This window comes from Ambystoma mexicanum, chromosome 13 (assembly GCF_040938575.1).
Source record: "Ambystoma mexicanum isolate Mex_15411 chromosome 13, UKY_AmexF1_1, whole genome shotgun sequence".
NCBI lineage: Eukaryota > Metazoa > Chordata > Amphibia > Caudata > Ambystomatidae > Ambystoma > Ambystoma mexicanum.
This window is the reverse complement of record NC_090938.1, coordinates 363,050,930-363,069,072: the sequence shown is the minus strand read 5'-3', so window position 1 is coordinate 363,069,072 and position 18,143 is coordinate 363,050,930. Positions and strand designations below refer to the sequence as shown.

At 39.4% G+C, this 18,143-nt stretch overlaps 1 protein-coding gene across 3 annotated transcripts in view; it reads right to left on the bottom strand.

The window, feature by feature from the left end:
- Positions 1 to 18,143, bottom strand: part of LOC138520143 (protein IWS1 homolog A-like) — a 721,593-nt gene that overhangs the window by 433,021 nt on the left and 270,429 nt on the right. For all 3 annotated transcript variants that reach the window (XM_069632628.1, XM_069632629.1, XM_069632631.1), the window contains one exon: positions 10,754 to 10,834. In XM_069632628.1, coding sequence (XP_069488729.1) covers positions 10,754 to 10,834 — 81 coding nt within the window. The remainder of the gene's footprint in view (positions 1 to 10,753; positions 10,835 to 18,143) is intronic.

The window sequence follows — 18,143 nt, the reverse complement described above, 5'->3', positions numbered from 1 at the left end:
TGAAGTACTCTATTGTCAGGGTAGAGAAAGTGACAAAATGAAAGATACTAGACCTAAATCTAAAGAACCCTCAGCAACAGTGATGGAAATCAGGCCAGCCAAGATGTCCCTTGAATCTGCTCAAAGTCCAGGTAAAAATAATTCGGCACCTGAACAAAGGGTTAATCAACAAAGGTCATCACCCTCTGCACCAATGTTTCAATCACATCATCCTAGTAATAGGGAGAGCTACATCAGTCCTAGGTATTTAGGAGATAGGCCCCGGGCAGTCTATCGATCTGAAATGTCAGGTATGAACATAATCAGAGACAAAACCAAGATCAAAGAAATTATGATCCCTACCAGACATTGGGGACACAGAGCAAATTTGATCCCAACACCATGATATATGGTAATCAGGATAGACCCCGATATGTGGATCAATTTGTTGATAATGGGAATCAACATAGGGGCCAGTACCCACAACATGAGAGACAGGACATGAGACAGAACATGAATTAAACTCCACGTCAGTACAATGATTCCCCACCAGGGGACTACAACCAAAGGATGGGTGCATCCCGCTCCCCTCCACAAATGAATCAAGAGTTCAGAAACTATCCCAATAGAAATCACTCACCTGAGAGGTATCAGAATAGATCCAATCAGGGAGAAAGCAATCAATATCGATCTAGACCACAGCGAGAGGATTCTAGAGAGATGGAAAGGTTCCAGTGCCTTGAGGCCCAAGTGAAAGTGAAGGAGGGTGCTGATGGCCATAGCAATGACCGGGGGGCTTCTTCTGAAAAGTGACTAAGTACTCATCATACCTGCAGTACCAAAAACACAGATTGCTCTGATGTAATTCCGCATAATGACTCTGAGATGCCTAATGATTTAAAAGTAAAGTTGCCAGTAAATGAACATGTAACAGAAAGTGTAAATACTTCTAAAAGAGAGGTACGGTTTAACCTAGAGTTAAATCAAACATTGGAGATTTGTACAAATGAAATAAGAAAACCTGAAAACCCAAACGAACAAAGAGACAGATTTAAGAAAAATGACTCATGCATGGGGAATACCAGTAAAGAGGGAGTAAATGGGGATGCTATAATTACTTCCCTGGGCAGTCAAAACACTGACCAAACACAGGCAGAAAAAGGAAATACTCCAAAGGAGGGTACATGCCAATCACCTGAAGAATTCTTTGAGCCACATATTTTTGAAGAGGCTGAAAGGGCTGGTACCACACTAAATGGTCACAAATGCACAGAATTAAACAATGACAGATTGCTGAATGATGTTGTTACACATGTTCAGTTGTAGGGTTGTAATGTGGCCCCTGATGATACCTGGATGGATAGGCAACAGTGGCCACACTCCAAAAAACCTCTGAACATGGAGAAATGAATAAAGTCTCTCACGCAGAAATGGGTAAAAAGGAGGGAAAAATGTCTTTCCATTTACCAATGTGCTTAGCCAAAAGTGAAAAAGGCCTGAGAAAGGTGAGTCCTGAAATCAGTAAGAATTCACACTTCTTATGTGTATTAGAGGAAGTTGAGGACAGGTATTATGCTCCCATGAGTGTAGAAGAAAAATGGCAAACATTTGCAATGATTGACACTGGCGCACAGGCCACAATTATGTCCAAGGAGCTGGTAAAGAGTATCAATGAAGGGAGATCCCCACAGAATCAAATCACAGTGAAGGAAAATCAAGGTCCAGTGCATAACTTTAATGGGGAGGAGGTGCCCATCATAGGTGTAACTGAGGTTGATATAAAAATAGGAAAACACAGAATGAAACAAGAGGTATTGATCACATCTATTTGTGAAATTCCATTTCTGATGGGGACAGATTGCCTGAAAAGATTGTCTCCTCTCATAGATGGGGTGAATGGAGTGCTGTGGTCCTTAACCAAAAAACCATTGAGACCTAAGAAACTAAAATCACAAAACAGCAACATAAATGAATGTCACACCGTTGCCAAAACAAATGATGCTGTGGAGATATATCTCCAGAATAGTTGAATACCTAGTGTCACTGTTATATTAATGTGTCAAGACAAAATGCAGAGCGACAATGAAAAACTACCTGTACAAATATACTTGGACCCAAGGAAAAATTGGCAGACCGCCATAGATGAGCACACATTACGTTTTTATTTAAAAGAAAAGACATGCAAACAAAATATTACTCCTAAAGCAGATGCAGAAAAACACATTACCACTCTTGCTGAAATACACATGGAAGATGAGCAACCATGGGTTCATGTTGGTATAAATTACTGTTTTAAAACAATAAAAGCCACTTTAGCGCTTGAGCAGGAGGGGAGCTTCATTAATGAGAAATTGTTGCAAAAAATAATGGAGAGGGAGGAAATCCCAAAGTTTAGGATTAAACACCAATATGTTTCTGGGTTGGACAGTCCAGATTTTGAAAACCGAATTGCAGGCAGATGCATGCTAAAAATTAGCATCGGCAGAAAACAATTTACCATAATGTAAGGATAGTGAGTGGAGCACAAAATGATTTTTTACATGGGCAATGACATCATGCACAGAATGTGTATGCTGTTAGATTTCCTTAATCAAAAAATATGGTCACGCCTAGGTGGGCCAGCACCTGAATTTGAAGACAAAAGAAGGGCTTATCATTGTGCACAACTGGTTCCTTATGCAATCGAACTACAAATGAGGAAAGATAATATTATTCCTGCATTTACAAAACAGTTTGCAATAACACTGAAATCCAAAAATGGACAGCAGACGAAAGACTCTGATGCATTTGTTTGTCTGAATGAATCCATAAAACAGCAAGGCCTGGATTATGAATACATTCCATTGGTAGATATTGGTGAAGAGTCTGTAAGAATTATGGTAAATAATAAAGGTTGTCAAGATATTCATTTAGAGGAAAACTCCCCATTAGGAATGGCCATACAAAAATCACATTATACTGCAGATCTAAATAACATGGTGATGGGAAATATCCCTGAAAGGTATGTAGATGCCAAGGGTGAGTTGCCAGAATACCTGTACTCTCAGCCCAAAGGAATATTTAAAATTCATTCTGTGTACCCTTATGATTCAAGTGAGACAGTGTGCTGTTATCAAGAGAGTTGTATAACATTTGATTTAAGTGAAAATGAAATGGAAAATCAGCCCATTGAAATGGAAGCTGACATGCCAAAACATTTATAAGTGGCAGCTTTACAAAGAGACACAGCCACACAGCTAGAGGAAAGCGCCGAGATTCCACTACCGGAACATTTTCCGGAATTTTCCAAAATGGTAGAAGAGCAGATCTTATTAGCGGATGCGTGTGACAACGATGAGGATAGAAATTAATTGAGGAAGATATTTATGGAATTTAAAGATGTATTTGCAAAAGATACTTATGATTGCGGGCTAACTAATTTACATGTGGCCACACTTCCGGAAGGGTGCAGCAGAAGTCCAGTATTTGTACGCCAGTATAGACTAACGCTGGCATGTTTAGAATCATTGGCAGAGATTATTAAAAATTTAGAATCGCAGAGAATCATCAGGCCTATCCATAGCACATCCAACACGCCCATTTTAGGTGTGTTAAAGCCAAATGGTCAATGGCGGCTATGTGCAGACTTGAGGGAGTTAAATAAAAGAGTACCAGTGTCCAGATGGCCACTACCATTCATTGATCAGGGGCTAGCTCAGGTACATGGTTCAAAGGTGTTTACCACATTAGATCTCACCTCTGGATATTGGTGCGTCCCATTGGCAGAGGAGATACAGAATTTATTTTTCTTTACATTTGACAGAACTCAATACGCATGGGTTAGAACTCTGTTCGGGTACGTTAATAGTGGGAGTGAATTTGGAATATTTTTGAGGAAGGCCATGCCTGATGCGGCAGAAAGAGGAACCATAGTTTATGTGGATGATGTCCTGATAAAAAATGAAAGTTTAAAAATCCATTTTGATGAAATAAGACATGTGCTTGGCCAATTGCAGAAAGCAGGGCCAAAGTGTCTTTACAAAAAGCACAATGGTGCAAGAAAAAAGTGAATTTTCTAGGCCATGAAGTAATTGAATATGGGCTAAATCCACAAAAGAAGAAAATAGAGGCCATACGAAAACTAAAAGACCCTAAAAATGTGAAAGGGGTAAAAAGTTTATTAGGAATGACAGGATATAACAGGAAGTTCATTGAAAATTATGCTGAAATCACTCAACCATTAACTAAACTGCTAAAAATTAATACACCCTGGAAATGGGAAAAAGAGCAGTCTGAGGCTGTGGCTAAATTAAAAGAATGTCTTGTAAAGGCACCATGTTTAGCATATCCCATAAAGGACAGGGATTTCTTTATAGAAATAGGTTTCTCTGAACATTGTATGTCAGCAGTGTTATCACAAAAACATGATGTGAATCACAAAACCATTGCCTATGCAAGTAAAGCATTTTCCCAAGTTGAAATGAAATTCAATGAATGTGAAAAGGCCCTATTAACCACTGTTTGGGCGCTACAACATTTCCGCCCCATTGTTCAGGGAGAAAAGGTGATTAATGAAAAAAAGCATCAACCTTTGCAATTCTTAGAGAGTAAAAGAATTAGGTCAGGTAATCTAGCGCAGTCCAGAATCACTTCAGCGACCGTAGCATTACAAGGTTTTCCTGTAGAAGTGAGATATGGCCAAAATAAAAAGAGCCCAATTGCTTAAGGTTTAGCAAATTTACATGACTGTGCAGCTGAACAAGCATCAAACGAAATGGAAATAGAACCTAATTTACAGGAGTTAGAACAATCACCACACAAAGCTTTTGATGAAAAGACATGCAAGGACTTGCCAACTGTATATGTTGATGGTTGTGCTTTTCACATTGAAAATGACAGTAATAAACAATTACTGTCAGGAATAGGAAATGTCTGGTTGAAATGTGAAGGTATCCCCAGCATAGGGATGAGAATTGGAGCTAGGAGCAGTCAAGTAGCGGAATTGGCAGCCAAGTATAAAGCAATTGCTACTGCAATTGATAATAAATTCAGTGAAATTGTCCCGGTGACTGATTCTGACTATGCACGAAATAGCTTTGTGGAATATCTACCTGGCTGGAAAGCGAGAGGCATGATTACATACAACAAAAAGCCACTTAAGCATGGAAAAATGATACAAGCCATAGACAAATTGGTGTCAGAAAATAATTTGACAATATACCGGAGAAACATTTGTGGGCATTTAAAAACTCCAGGAGAGGATAAGGAGGGAAATGATAAAGCAGACCACCTGGCTAAAATTGGGGCTGTGATGGGAGAATTGCTACCTATTGAACATTTACTGGGTGAAATACAGATTGATGCAGTAACACGTTCTAAAGCACAAAAGGAGACAGAACAATCAGTGGTACAATGGAGTTACAACACCCCAGACCAAGATTTTATTGAGGCACAAAAGAATGATCGAATTTTGGGAATCTCTTATAACCATTTGATAGATCCTGGACAAAACCCTTTAACAGAAGATGATTGTGTGGGAAAAGAGGAATAGAGGGTGCTATTAAAGAATGAAAAACGAATTAGACTACAGGATGGACTCATGGTTAGAGAGTCCATAACAGGACAGATACAATGGGTGGTACCGCTTTCATTTAGAGGGCTAATGCTACACCATGCACATGATGCCATAACTGCAGGCCACAGAGGTTCACAAAAAACATTGGAAATACTAAAAGATTATGCTTATTGGCCACATATGTCCCAAGATGTGGAATTGTATACTAGAGGATGTCTAGTATGTGCCCAATTTAAACCTGCTTCACCAATGCACAGAGCTCAACTAATGAAAAGAGGCCTAACCCTTCCATGGTCAGATTTGCAAATAAGACTATGTAGGGCCTTTAAAAAGGTCGAGCAGAGGAAACCGTTATATTTTGAGTGTGGTATGTTTGATGTCGAAGTGGATTGAATGTATTCCTGCACCAGATTGTAGTGCACAAACAGCAGCCACATTGCTAGTGAATCATGTGTTCTCAAGGTTTGGGTTGCGACAAAGAATTGAGTCAAACAGAGGAAGTCTTTTCACAAGTGCTCTAATGAGCAAAGTATGGCAAATACTGGGTGTGAAAAGGAAACTACATATCGCATATCGGGCGGCTTCTTCAGGTGGAGTTGAACGGGGTAATAGGTCTGTTGTGGACATTTTAAAGAAATTTGTAGCTGAAGCAGGTTCCAGCTGGGATTTACGTTTACCGTTGGTTTTGATGGCAATCAGATCAACTCCTGCCAAAGCAACAGGTATTAGCCCACATGAGGTCTTGACAGGTAGGAAAATGGTGTTGCTGCAACACCTACTATACAGAACACATGAGCAAACACTTGTAAGCGCATCTACAGTTCATTAATACATTGATGAGCTCCGGAAGCATTTACAACATACATTTGCTTTTGTACAGAGAAATCTGGAAAGGGCTGCTGATAGTGCTAAAACATATTATGATAAAAAGTCAACAGTAAAGGAGTATTGTGTAGGGGATCAGGTGTATAAATTTCATTTTGGAAAAAGTAAACAGAAAATTTCCAAATTCCTAGCAGCCTAGCAGGGGCCATTCCGAATTATAGATAAAGTCTCTCCTGTAGTTTATAAAATTTTAAAGACTGAAGGTGAAACAGAAACAGAACAGTTTGTGCATGTAAACCAAATCAAGCCATGTCATCCAAGACATGAGATAAAAAATCTGGAGCGTGTAGAAACAGATAAAGTCCCTTGAACACAAAAAGGTAAAATAAATGGGTACAGTCAGGAGGAAGTGACAGAGAAGTTAAATAAAGATGGTTGATTATAATGGCAAATAAACACTGTAATATATGTAAATATATATAAAATATAAAAAAAAATAGAAGCTGAAGTTTATGGAGTTGGTGTGCAGAATGAAAATGCATTAAATATTGAATGTTGTTTTATGTATGCTTGTTTTCTTTTTAACCTGTGCTTAATTTCAGAAGGCGAAAGAAAAAGGGTGAAATGTTTTACAAAGCATGTTTTATTTTTGGCAAAAGGGTGAAGTTAGTATTGTGCTACATACCTAATCTGTTTTTTTTCTATTTGATTTCGAATACTAACATATTTGTACCGGAGGTCACGGGAGACGATGGAGTCCTGGAGTCCCCTGGATGAAGATCGAATGATGCCTGCCTCCGGGTGGAGGTGAAGACAAAATAAACGGAATGCCAAAGAAAAGATAACTTCTATAGAAAAGGATCCAAGTGTACCAAGATGGAAGAACACCCGAATGAACCAAATGATGTGACATCGCTAGTCGGGACATATCAGAGGCAGACAATTGTCCTGGCGTATGGAGTTCCACATATTTATTATTTTAATTAATTATTTTAATCTGTTATGTTAATTCTTGTTTTAGTTATTTGTTTTATCTTATTGTTTTTGATTGACTTCACGTATAAAATTGAAGCACTGGACTATAGACACTTCCATTGGGAAGGAACATATGGACCCAAAGATTAATTTTGATATTATGTTGATTGGACAGTGGTTTTTCAACTTTTTCGTTTTTTGCATGTGAATATTCATTTTGTTGGATTGCTACATTTTAGGGAGCAAGTTGATTTTCCTCTAATTATGGCTTGGACTGCCAAATTCTCAGAAAAAAGGAGGGAATATGTAAGAATATTTAGCATTTTTTTCATGCAGCACCACTGCATGGGTTTGGTGCATTGCTATAATGCGGTACATCAATGCATGTGTTGCCAGTGTGACATGGGCATGTGAATGAAAACAGGCTATTCAGTCAAAAACGATTTCTACATCTAAAATGCAAAGAAATTTTTTCACAGTTAAAAGCATATATATTTTTTTTTCACCTGAAATTCCTCTGTTGCAGGAGACACATTTGAGGATTAATGAACTAACCTCATGAACAATACTAACACGATTCTAACTCATTAATAATATAATGTGTTCCCCAGTGCAAAATGAGATGGAAAAGACAGGCTCTGAAAGTCATTTTAAATGTGCATCCAGATTTTTTGTCTCTTTGCTTCTATCTGTGCTCTGTCCACAGTATTTGCAGGAAGCAAAGAATCGAATAAGCAGGAAATCAGTTTTGTTACAGTTGCAACTGTATAAGCCAAGCCATTGTTGAAAGTAGGAGTATAGGACATGATGGATTTTATTGGATGCACGTCACATTAAGGGAGGTAACAAGAGTTTTCCTGTAGAATCTCGGGGAAGAAAAGAGTTAGAAGACATTTTACACAGCTCGGAGAAAGACCTGGCTGGTGGCTAGGGAGTTTCCTGATTGAAAAAAGCAGATCCCAGTGCACTGCTGCAGAGACTGGGAATTACAGTCAATAAGCCCCGGTTTGAGTGACCACAGATGCTCGTCCTTGCTGGGGTGAATTAAGAGGGAGCATTGAGCCACTTCCAGAAGGCGACCAGCCGAAGAATTTCACATGCTGGACAGGCTTGGTAATTATATTGCAGAGTGCGGGGGCAGTGTGTATGTGTGCGAAACTACTCAGTCAGAGTAGAAGAGGGAATTCCAGTGTTTTATCAACATGTTTAATGTTGAAAATTGAATATGTTCTCGCCGCTCTCTTCTCATTTTGTTACAGATAATGTTGTTGCTGTGCAATTTCCATTTATTTCTGTAAAAAGAGTAAGATTGTGTTGAAATGCAATTTTTATAATACACAAAAATATCTGAAATTAGACGGGTAGTGTGTTTTATTTTTCTCTTTTCTTTGTGCATCTACCATTATAGCAGTGATAATATGGGAAGATGTTTAGACAGTGCAATTGTCATTTTTAAGGTAGCTAAAAATAAGACCTGGCGGTAGCTGTGTGCACGATTCCATTCAGTATATGAGTGTGTGTGTTTTTTGAACGGAACATAATAATAACATAATGAAATAGCCTGCTGCTGGAGGTACATGAGTCAGCAGAAAGAGAGGCCCTGGACATAGTTCACTGATGTAGATAAATTGGTGATGAATACCACATGTTAGCTCGCTGTCGTAGATAAGTCAGTGAGAACAGCCCATGGTGGCACTCCAAATGAAAATGTGGTGTTCCTGAAATGCAAGCCTGAGCCCTCTCTAGTGATCACACGAACAAACTAAACAAAAATAAGGGGTTCTGGATATTGTGGCCACATATAAAACAAAGGAATTATGCTCACCAGAAATACCACCAATAACGCATACCAACATAATGTATATCACTAAATGTATCTGTGTGCTGAAATAATGTATATATACTGTAGTACTATATACCAAATCCAATCTGAATGCAAAGAGTGATTATTACTGAATTATTTTCATTTTTGGCGGTAAGAAAATACCACTAGGCCCAAATCTATACAAAATACCCAGCAGGTAAAGGCCGGTGTAGGGAGAGGCAAACACAGGGTGGAGGATGAGTAATGACAACTGGAAGCAGGAAGAGAAGACCTTAGAAGGGGCCTAAGACATTCTATCACATTTGTTTTACAGAAATGGCAAGTTCTCAGATCTTGTTGGAGCTTATTTATCAAACCCTAGATCTCATTGTATGGTACTAAATTAATTCTTATATTTGGGAAAATAAAGTCTCCAAAGGGCGTCTGGAATGTAGTCATATTGTCAGTAATCATTTGGAGAGGATACCCATCCAATGCAATATAATAGGGATAAGTATATTGCTTGCATTCTTCAATGGTCTGAATACAGTCAGTTACCCAAAGGCGCTTCTTCACCTCTAAAGGTTTCATGATCATTATGTGAATTGTAAAAATTAAAATAAAACGTATGTGAATCAATATTCACTTCATTCCTCCTACAATAATGATTTTCCATACCTGTAAACCTAGTCAATCTCATGTTAACAGGTACAGTTACTTTATGTTAAACATCTAAATGAATGAAACCATGGCAATTAAAAGCAGTACATTTAAGAAGCAGCTTGTGCTGACCATGAGTGAAAGTTCATCTCCAGGACTGTGAAGGGGCCCAGGGAATCCATTTTATTGCAGCATAAGTATGCTGCAGTATGCCAAGGGGAATAGGGCAGGTAGAATCCACCACAAATACATTGAGGTGACACCTGAAAAAAAGAAAGTTCCTGATCTAGAGCATCATATCATTACCGCTCTTTAGTCTAATACAAAAAGTGGCTGAACACATGAAGTGAGCATCTACATGGGTGAAAGTCACTCTTTTATGCAGTAGTGCTCAGTATCTTACAAGAAAGTATAATGATGGCACCGTTTGATAATTGTGGAACATTACCCAGAAAAACAAAGAGGGGGAAAAGAGAAGTTTCCCAGACATCATTTGGTCCAAGATGACACTGCGTGACTCCTGGAAGCAGGATACAGAGTCTCTGGATTGATGCACAGGAGTGATCAGGGAGAGGTGTCCTATATCCCAGACTATTAGAGCCTTCATTCTCTCTTCCTGAAACCCAGAGAAGCATATGGGAAAAAAGGTGCCTTCAGATGGAAAGCACTGTTCTGGTACTACCTTCAGAAACATTCCTCAAAGATAAACTTTTCATTTATGCTACAAATCAATTTACAAATAATAAAACACATTTTATCATTGTATGCTTTTCTGTATGAAAGGCACTTGTCCCAATGTCAAATGACCTGTCAAATCTTCATAGGGATATATGGAATTTCAGAACAGACATTCAATGTTATTGGGATAAATGCAAGTGCTGCTAGATGTGATTATATCTTGGACAAAAAAAGGCACAGGTTCAACCATGTACCACAATGAAACATTTGTAGTGTACCTTTTCAGGTGAAGATTTGTTGATCGGAATGAAATCTTCTTCACTGTCCCTTTTTTCATCCACAGCCACAGATTCGGCCAGCTACATATTTGCAAACAAATGTAAAAAGAGGACATGTATAATGTGATTTTTATTAATAAAAATGTGTTTGTTTACAACGTTACTTGCCTAAATGACATGTGGGATGAATATTAACACCTTTTTGTGCTCTGTAGCAATTACCCAAAAGCATCTAAGCCATATATTGATTCACTGACCCTAGTGGCAGTTATGAAAATAAACGTTCTCACACTAATGTTTAACTCATCAAGGTGTGCAATTAGTGTAAACATTGAATTATGATTTATCTGGGAATACAGTTGTCATCTATATATATATATGATTGTTCATGAACATTGCATTGCAGTACCCAAGTTTGACCAAACAAGCAACACATTGAACTAGTCAAATGCCCCCATTTTACTTTACTGAAAGTGAGGTCTATTGCAAGTCCCTTGGTAAGTTAGGCATGAGCAGCACACACATTGAGCATACAGTACACATTGTTAAGTTACACTTATTAATAGAGCATTCAATTTATGTGCATCACTCATATTTTAGACAAGTGTAAATTCTAATAATTTCTCAGGCTATGTCACATTTCAACCTGAAACAGCTTAGTGATTTGGCACAACATTCTTCCCTACTAACTGTTTTGTAGCAGACTACACTTAGGGAGATTTTTAATTACTCAAGCAAAGCAGACACCACCAAAAGGTGAGTCCATGGACTCTTCAATGAGATTTGCTCTCTTATTGCTTTCTTGCATTAATTAGACAACCAATGGAAAACGTGTTGCAGGAGCTCAGCTTATGTATGTTACGTCTATAGCCAGAACCCCTTTACTGCCTGCTGTAGTTTGTTGAACTCAGCCACAGGAATACTGTTTTGGATAAAGCACTGCTGTAAATAACCTAATGTGAGTCAATCATTTTGCAGAGAATATGGGTTTTGCTTTGGGATGCCTTAGGACAGGGGGGCCACTGCATTCCCCAATATAGTGGCCTCTGAGCCGATATAGTGAAATCCATCAGAAACTTCATTCTACTCAAACACATGTGGGCTGTGCATGCCAGAATTACCATACAGTCTCAATGTGCTCCCTAACGTATGGCCTGTAGTGTTTCAAGATAAAAGCATTGAGTATAGTAAATGTTTGTAAATGCTCATGTTTGTGGACATTGGTGAGCTGCTTATTAACCTGAAAATGTACCAGCATGTGACTGGTGAGCAATATTCGTTTTCAGGATTTGCTGTTAGTCAGTACCATGCATGCCCATTGGAACTGTGATGAGCTTATAAGCTCAACAGGACAAGGAAATAGTTAGTTGGAAAAGCCCAACAGTTGCACAGTTCAGATGTATGGAATGGGAGCTGAGTGGGTATGCACTAATTTCTGATTGAATTGAAGATGATGGAATGCCTAAATATACCATTAATGAGCATACTTTCAGGTTTCCTTCTCTTATTTAAGTTTCCTTTTCATTATTTATCCTTTTTAGATTAGTTTTGTGTGGGTGGGAAGTTTTCTATTATAGTTGGTTAGGCCTTAACTTGCTGATTCAGACTCCTGGTTCTAACCCAAGGCAAGATGGAGCCTCACAGTGACAGCTCTGATTGGCTGGAAGACAATGCTGAACAACAATGAACATTCTAAACTGTCACTCTGTGCCTTTCATCATCAAAACCCCATCTGAGAGGACGTGTTTAGTGGCTGCTCCTGCTTTAGACTTGGGCCTGGTGGATTTTATCCTTCAGGTGTTAGCAGTTGAGCGGCTACTTTCTTGGGGGTTCCGGGAGAAGACATTTGTGAACAGGAATTCGATTTTTAAGACATGAGAATCCGAAGATCTTTATGAATTCGCTCAAGAGATAAGTGACTTTATTTGTACAGTAACTCTGTTCTTCCCCAATGACATTTTCCTTGAAAGCATTTGAGAAAAGTTATTTTTTTTTAACTAGTACTATTGAACTTTTCAAGTGCGCGTGTGTCTTCAAGCGCGGTAGCGCGAGAATCTGTTTGTCGCGTGCGATTTCAAGTGCGCGTGTGTCTTCAAGCGCGGTAGCGCGAGAATCTGTTTGTCGCGTGCGACTTCAAGTGCGCGTGTGTCTTCAAGCGCGGATGCGCGAGGATCTGTTGGTCGCGTGTGACTTCAAGTGCGCGCGAGTTTCCCAGCGTGGTAGCGGGAGAATCTGTTTGTCGCGTGCGACTTCAAGTGCGCGTGTGTTTTCCTAGCGCGAGAGTTCTGTAGCGCGAGGATCTAAGAATCGCGTGCGTTTTCCTATTGCGCGTGTGTTTTTTCCAGCGCGGGTGTTCCGGAGCGCGTGAATTTGAGAATCGCGTGTTTATTTAAGTGCGCATGTGTTTTCCAGTGCGGGTGTTCCGTAGCGCGTGGATTTGGGAATCGCGTGCGTTTTATTTGCGCGTGTTTTCTACAGCGCTAGTGATTTTAGGCGCTAAAGACTTTTATTCGCGTGTGAACTAATGAGCGCGTGTGTTTTCTGACGCGTAATCTAAGAACTGCGTGAGATTATTGTTGCGCGTGTGTTTTCTAGCGCGTGTCCTTTTTTCTTCCGCGTGAATTCATTCTTTGGAGAACTTTTTGCGCACGTTCTTCAATCCAGGAAGATTTCAACGAGAAGCTCATCTGTATGGACATTATTCGCACGTGAATTCTTCAAGGATTAAAAACTCAACAGAGGTGTATTTAGTTTTGGACAGTTTTGAAAGAAAAAATAAGAAAGAATCTATATTAAACAATCTATCTGGAGATCTGTGCATTTTGGAAAAGAGACAATGAACTAAGCTTTCCCTTTCCAGAATGACCTAAAGTAAGAAGTTGTTATCTACTTCATGAGTCTCAAGTAAGAGAGATCTTTCAGCTTCTTATAATTTTCTCAAAGAAATTTCAAGAGAAGAACCAGGTATGAGTCTTAAATATTAGTTAAGGATTTAATGTTTTCCCATTCATAAGGTTAGTAAGTAAATAAAGGAATTGTATCTGCTTTGCTTATATCCTCTGCAGGTTCAGCTCTGATTAGCCTTGACGCAGTCTGCCTGGTGTTGTTTTGTTATCCACTTCCCCCTTTCCCTTTGGGGTGTAGTTAACAGAGCTGAATTGAAAACTAGTTCTGGGAATTACATTTCAGGGGGATTGTCGGGGGTTCAGCAGCTTCCGCGGACACAGGACCTCTCAGCCTGACAGAATGAAAGGCCTATAATTTAGTCCGCCCGAGCTGTCATGAACCCCGACGAATCCATGGAGATGTTAGGATCTTTGATCAGGGAGTTAAGGGAGGAGTTGAAAATATCTCGGGATGAAAATGCATTACTTAGTCAAAAGGTGGATGACTTGAGTGTTAAGGTTACACAAATCCAACACAGGGGAGTAAGGAGAGAGGATGAGGTTTCAGGGGGCGCTGGTTCTCCACCAGAGTTAGAAAGGGAAGATGAAGATCATTTACCACCAATACAACGAGCGCCTCCAATGACAGAAGGGGTAAGGAGTTTAATTATGCCAGTTCCTTTGGCGCCTCCAGAACGTTATCATGGGGATCATAAGAGGTTTAGGGTGTTTTTGACACAATGTGAATTACATTTTATGAGCAGACCAGAATTATTTCCATCGGATGCTTCTAAGATAACTTTTATGTTGTCCTATCTTTCTGGAGAGGCATCTTCTTGGGCTGGGTTGTTGGTGAGTCAGAAGAGTGCGGTTTTAGGAAACTACACTAGTTTTTTAGAGACATTCCGAAAGATGTTTGATAGAAGACAGTTATCTTTGGAAGTGGATGGTGAACTTTTAGAACTAAAGCAAGGAAATAGAGACTTGGTTGCTTATATAACACAATTTAAGTCCCTTGTGTTAGAAAGTAAGTGGCCCGAGGATAAGCAGGCTTCGTTGTTTTATCGGGGCCTTAGAGATGAGTTAAAAGATGCATTGTCTGGAGTCGTTGAACGCCCTTCTACTTGTGAAGGTCTGATTGATTTGGTTATTCAATTGGACTTTCGTTTGAGTGAAAGGAAGGCAGAGAGGCGTCATGGTGGGAGTGAAGTCAAGTCTTTTGTTAGAGTTGATAAACCTAAAGTAGAGAGTAGATTCAAAGGAAATAATCCATCTTCTAGAATCAGAGGTCCTTTAACAGTGGAAGAAAAGACTAGGAGGAGAGAAAACAATCTGTGTTTATATTGTGGAAGAGGTGGTCACTTTTTAGGAAATTGTCCGTACACCCCCAAGAAGACTTCTTCCTCCGCAGTCAAGGTACAACAGATCGCCAATACGGTGCAGACAGCGGTTCCCCATATAACCGTAAATGTATCCTTATTTTTTGAGTTGGAATGTAAGGGAAATGGGCCTGTAATAATTGATTCTGGTGCCACTGGAAATTTTATGGATTGGGGGTTGGCAAAATCTTTGGGAATTCCAATTATTCAGAAGGAGGTTGTGGAGCAGGCTAGGGCTGTTGATGGTACGTATCTATCTTCGGGGCCAATTACTCATAGAACTGGTTCTTTAACTTTGGAGTTATCAGGAGGTCACAAAGAGATAATTTCATTTGAGTTAATTGATGCTCCTTTGTTGAAGATCATCTTGGGCATGCCTTGGCTTACTCTCCATAATCCCCTGATTGATTGGAGTGCTAGAACAATTGACATGCAGTCAGAATTTTGTAAGGAGAATTGCTTTACAGGAAGTCTCTTAGGGGAAGATGTAAAACAAAGTAATTCTGTGTCAAGTTTTCTGGCTGAGACTGGAATTGGGTGTCATGATGTGGGAGCTGTAGTGGGCCAACTTCCCCAGTGTTACAAAGATTTTTGGGATGTATTTGATGAGAAAGTGGCAGGAGAATTACCACCTCATAGGCCCTTTGATTGTAAAATTGAATTGGAGCCAGGAACAATTTTGCCTAGTAGTAGGGTATACGCTCTTACTGAGAAAGAGAATGATTATTTAAAAGAATATTTGTCGGAAAATTTGGCCAAAGGGTTTATTCGTCATTCTAAGTCACCGGCGGCCTCTCCTTTATTTTTTGTACCAAAACCGGATGGCACGCTTAGGACTTGCATAGATTATCGAGCAGTTAACAAAGTCACTATTAAGAACCGGTATCCTCTTCCTCTCATCTCGGAAATGCTTAATCAAATACAAGGAGCAAATATTTTTTCTAAATTAGATTTGAGAGGAGCTTATCATCTTGTACGTGTGCAGGAGGGGGACGAATGGAAAACAGCGTTTAAGACCAGGTTTGGGCTGTTTGAATATCAAGTTATGCCATTCGGTCTATGTAATGCTCCAGCGGCTTTCCAATTTTTTATTGATGAAGTTTTTAGAGAATACCTGGATATTTTTGTTGTGGTGTATATCGATGATATTTTGATTTTCTCTTCGGACCTGGATCAACATCAGAAACATGTGCGCTTAGTTTTACAAAAGCTGCGAGAAAACCATTTGTTTGCCAAATTGGAAAAAAGTCAATTCCATACAGATTCTGTGGAGTTTTTAGGTTTTATCATTTCACCAAAGGGTTTAGAAATGAATCCTAAAAAGGTGCAAGCAGTTCTTGAATGGCCTTCTCCTACTAAGGTTAAAGAAATACAAAGTTTTTTAGGGTTTGCCAATTTTTATAGGAGATTTATTGAAGGTTTTTCTCGGCTGGTTGCTCCTATAACGAGACTTTTGAAAAAAGGAGTGAAATTTGACTGGGACTTTGAAGCAGAAAAAGCTTTTCAAGAGTTAAAACAAAGATTCACTTCTAGTCCTATTCTAATTCATCCTGATCTCTCTAAACCTTTTTTTGTGGAGGCAGACGCTTCAAATTTGGCGTTGGGGGCGGTGCTTTCTCAAAGGAATGAAACTACTGGTCAAATACATCCAGTTGCTTTTTTCTCTAGGAAGTTTTCCGCTGCTGAAGTGAACTACACAATTGCTGATCGTGAACTATTAGCAATAAAGTCAGCTTTTGAAGAATGGAGACATTTTCTAAAAGGAGCAAGACATACAGTAACAGTCCTTACTGATCATCGAAATTTATTGTTTTTAAAATCTGCAAGAACTTTGTCTCCACGACAACTTTGTTGGTCCTTATTCTTTGCCGATTATGATTTCATTGTGACTTTTAAACCCGGAAGTCAGAACAAAAAGGCTGATGCGTTATCCCGCCAATTTCCTGGAAGTGAGGAGAGAGAGATTCTAGAACCAGAACCTATTATTGCTCCAGAACGTTTTTTGTTAGCCGGAGCCATTAAAGAAATGGATTTCTTGAATGAAGTTCGTCAGAATATGTCTTTGCAGAAGATGGAGGAGTGGGTGAGACTGGATCCAGCCAGAAGTTTGAAAGACGATCTACCTTATTTTGATAACAAGCTTTATGTACCTACTGAAATGTTAAGAGAAAAGGTTTTGAGAAATTGTCATGAATCCATTTTATCTGGACATCCTGGTTTCCGAAAAACTCTGGAATTGGTTCGAAGAAATTTTTGGTGGGAAAAAATTCGCCAAGACACATTGAACTTTGTGAAAACTTGTGTAGTCTGTGCACAAGCAAAAAGTCAAGTTGGGAAGCCGCATGGTTTATTGGAGCCGTTGCCTGTTCCTCCTCGTCCTTGGCACACTATTTCTATGGATTTCATAGTTGATCTCCCTCAAGATAAAGGTTGTACTACCATTCTTGTTGTGGTCGATCTTCTTACGAAAGAAGCACATTTTTTACCAATGGAGGGAGAGGTTACCGCGGAAAAATTGGCTCATAGTTTTTTGCAAGGTATAGTTAGACTACATGGACTCCCAAGCCAAGTTATCTCTGACAGGGGATCTCAATTTATTTCAAAATTCTGGAGGGCTTTCTGTAAGAAACTTGGAGTGGAAGTTAGTTTGACTTCTGGATATCATCCGGAGAGTAATGGACAAGTGGAGAGAGTAAATCAAGAATTGGAGAAGTTTTTAAGGTGTTACTTACAAGCTAGAGAGGAATGGGTGGATTTGGTGTGGTTGGCTGAATTCTCTTACAACAATTGTGGTAAAGATGCTACTTCTATGTCCCCTTTCTTTTTGGGTAGGGGGTTTCATCCTCGCTTTCTGAGTTTTGAGGTGTTGGAGGATTCAGGGAATCCTAGAGTGGAAGATCGTTTGTTGCTAATGAAAAATAACTTGGATAGAGCAAAAAAGGTACTGGGAGAAAACAAGTTGAAATACAAAAGGTGTGCAGATTTGAGAAGGAAGGCTGGTCCTGAATATAAGGTGGGAGACTTAGTTTGGCTTTCTACACGATACCTGAAAATTAAGGGAAAGAATAAGTTCAGTCCACGATTTGTAGGCCCTTTTGAGGTAGAGAGAATCATCAATCCTGTGGC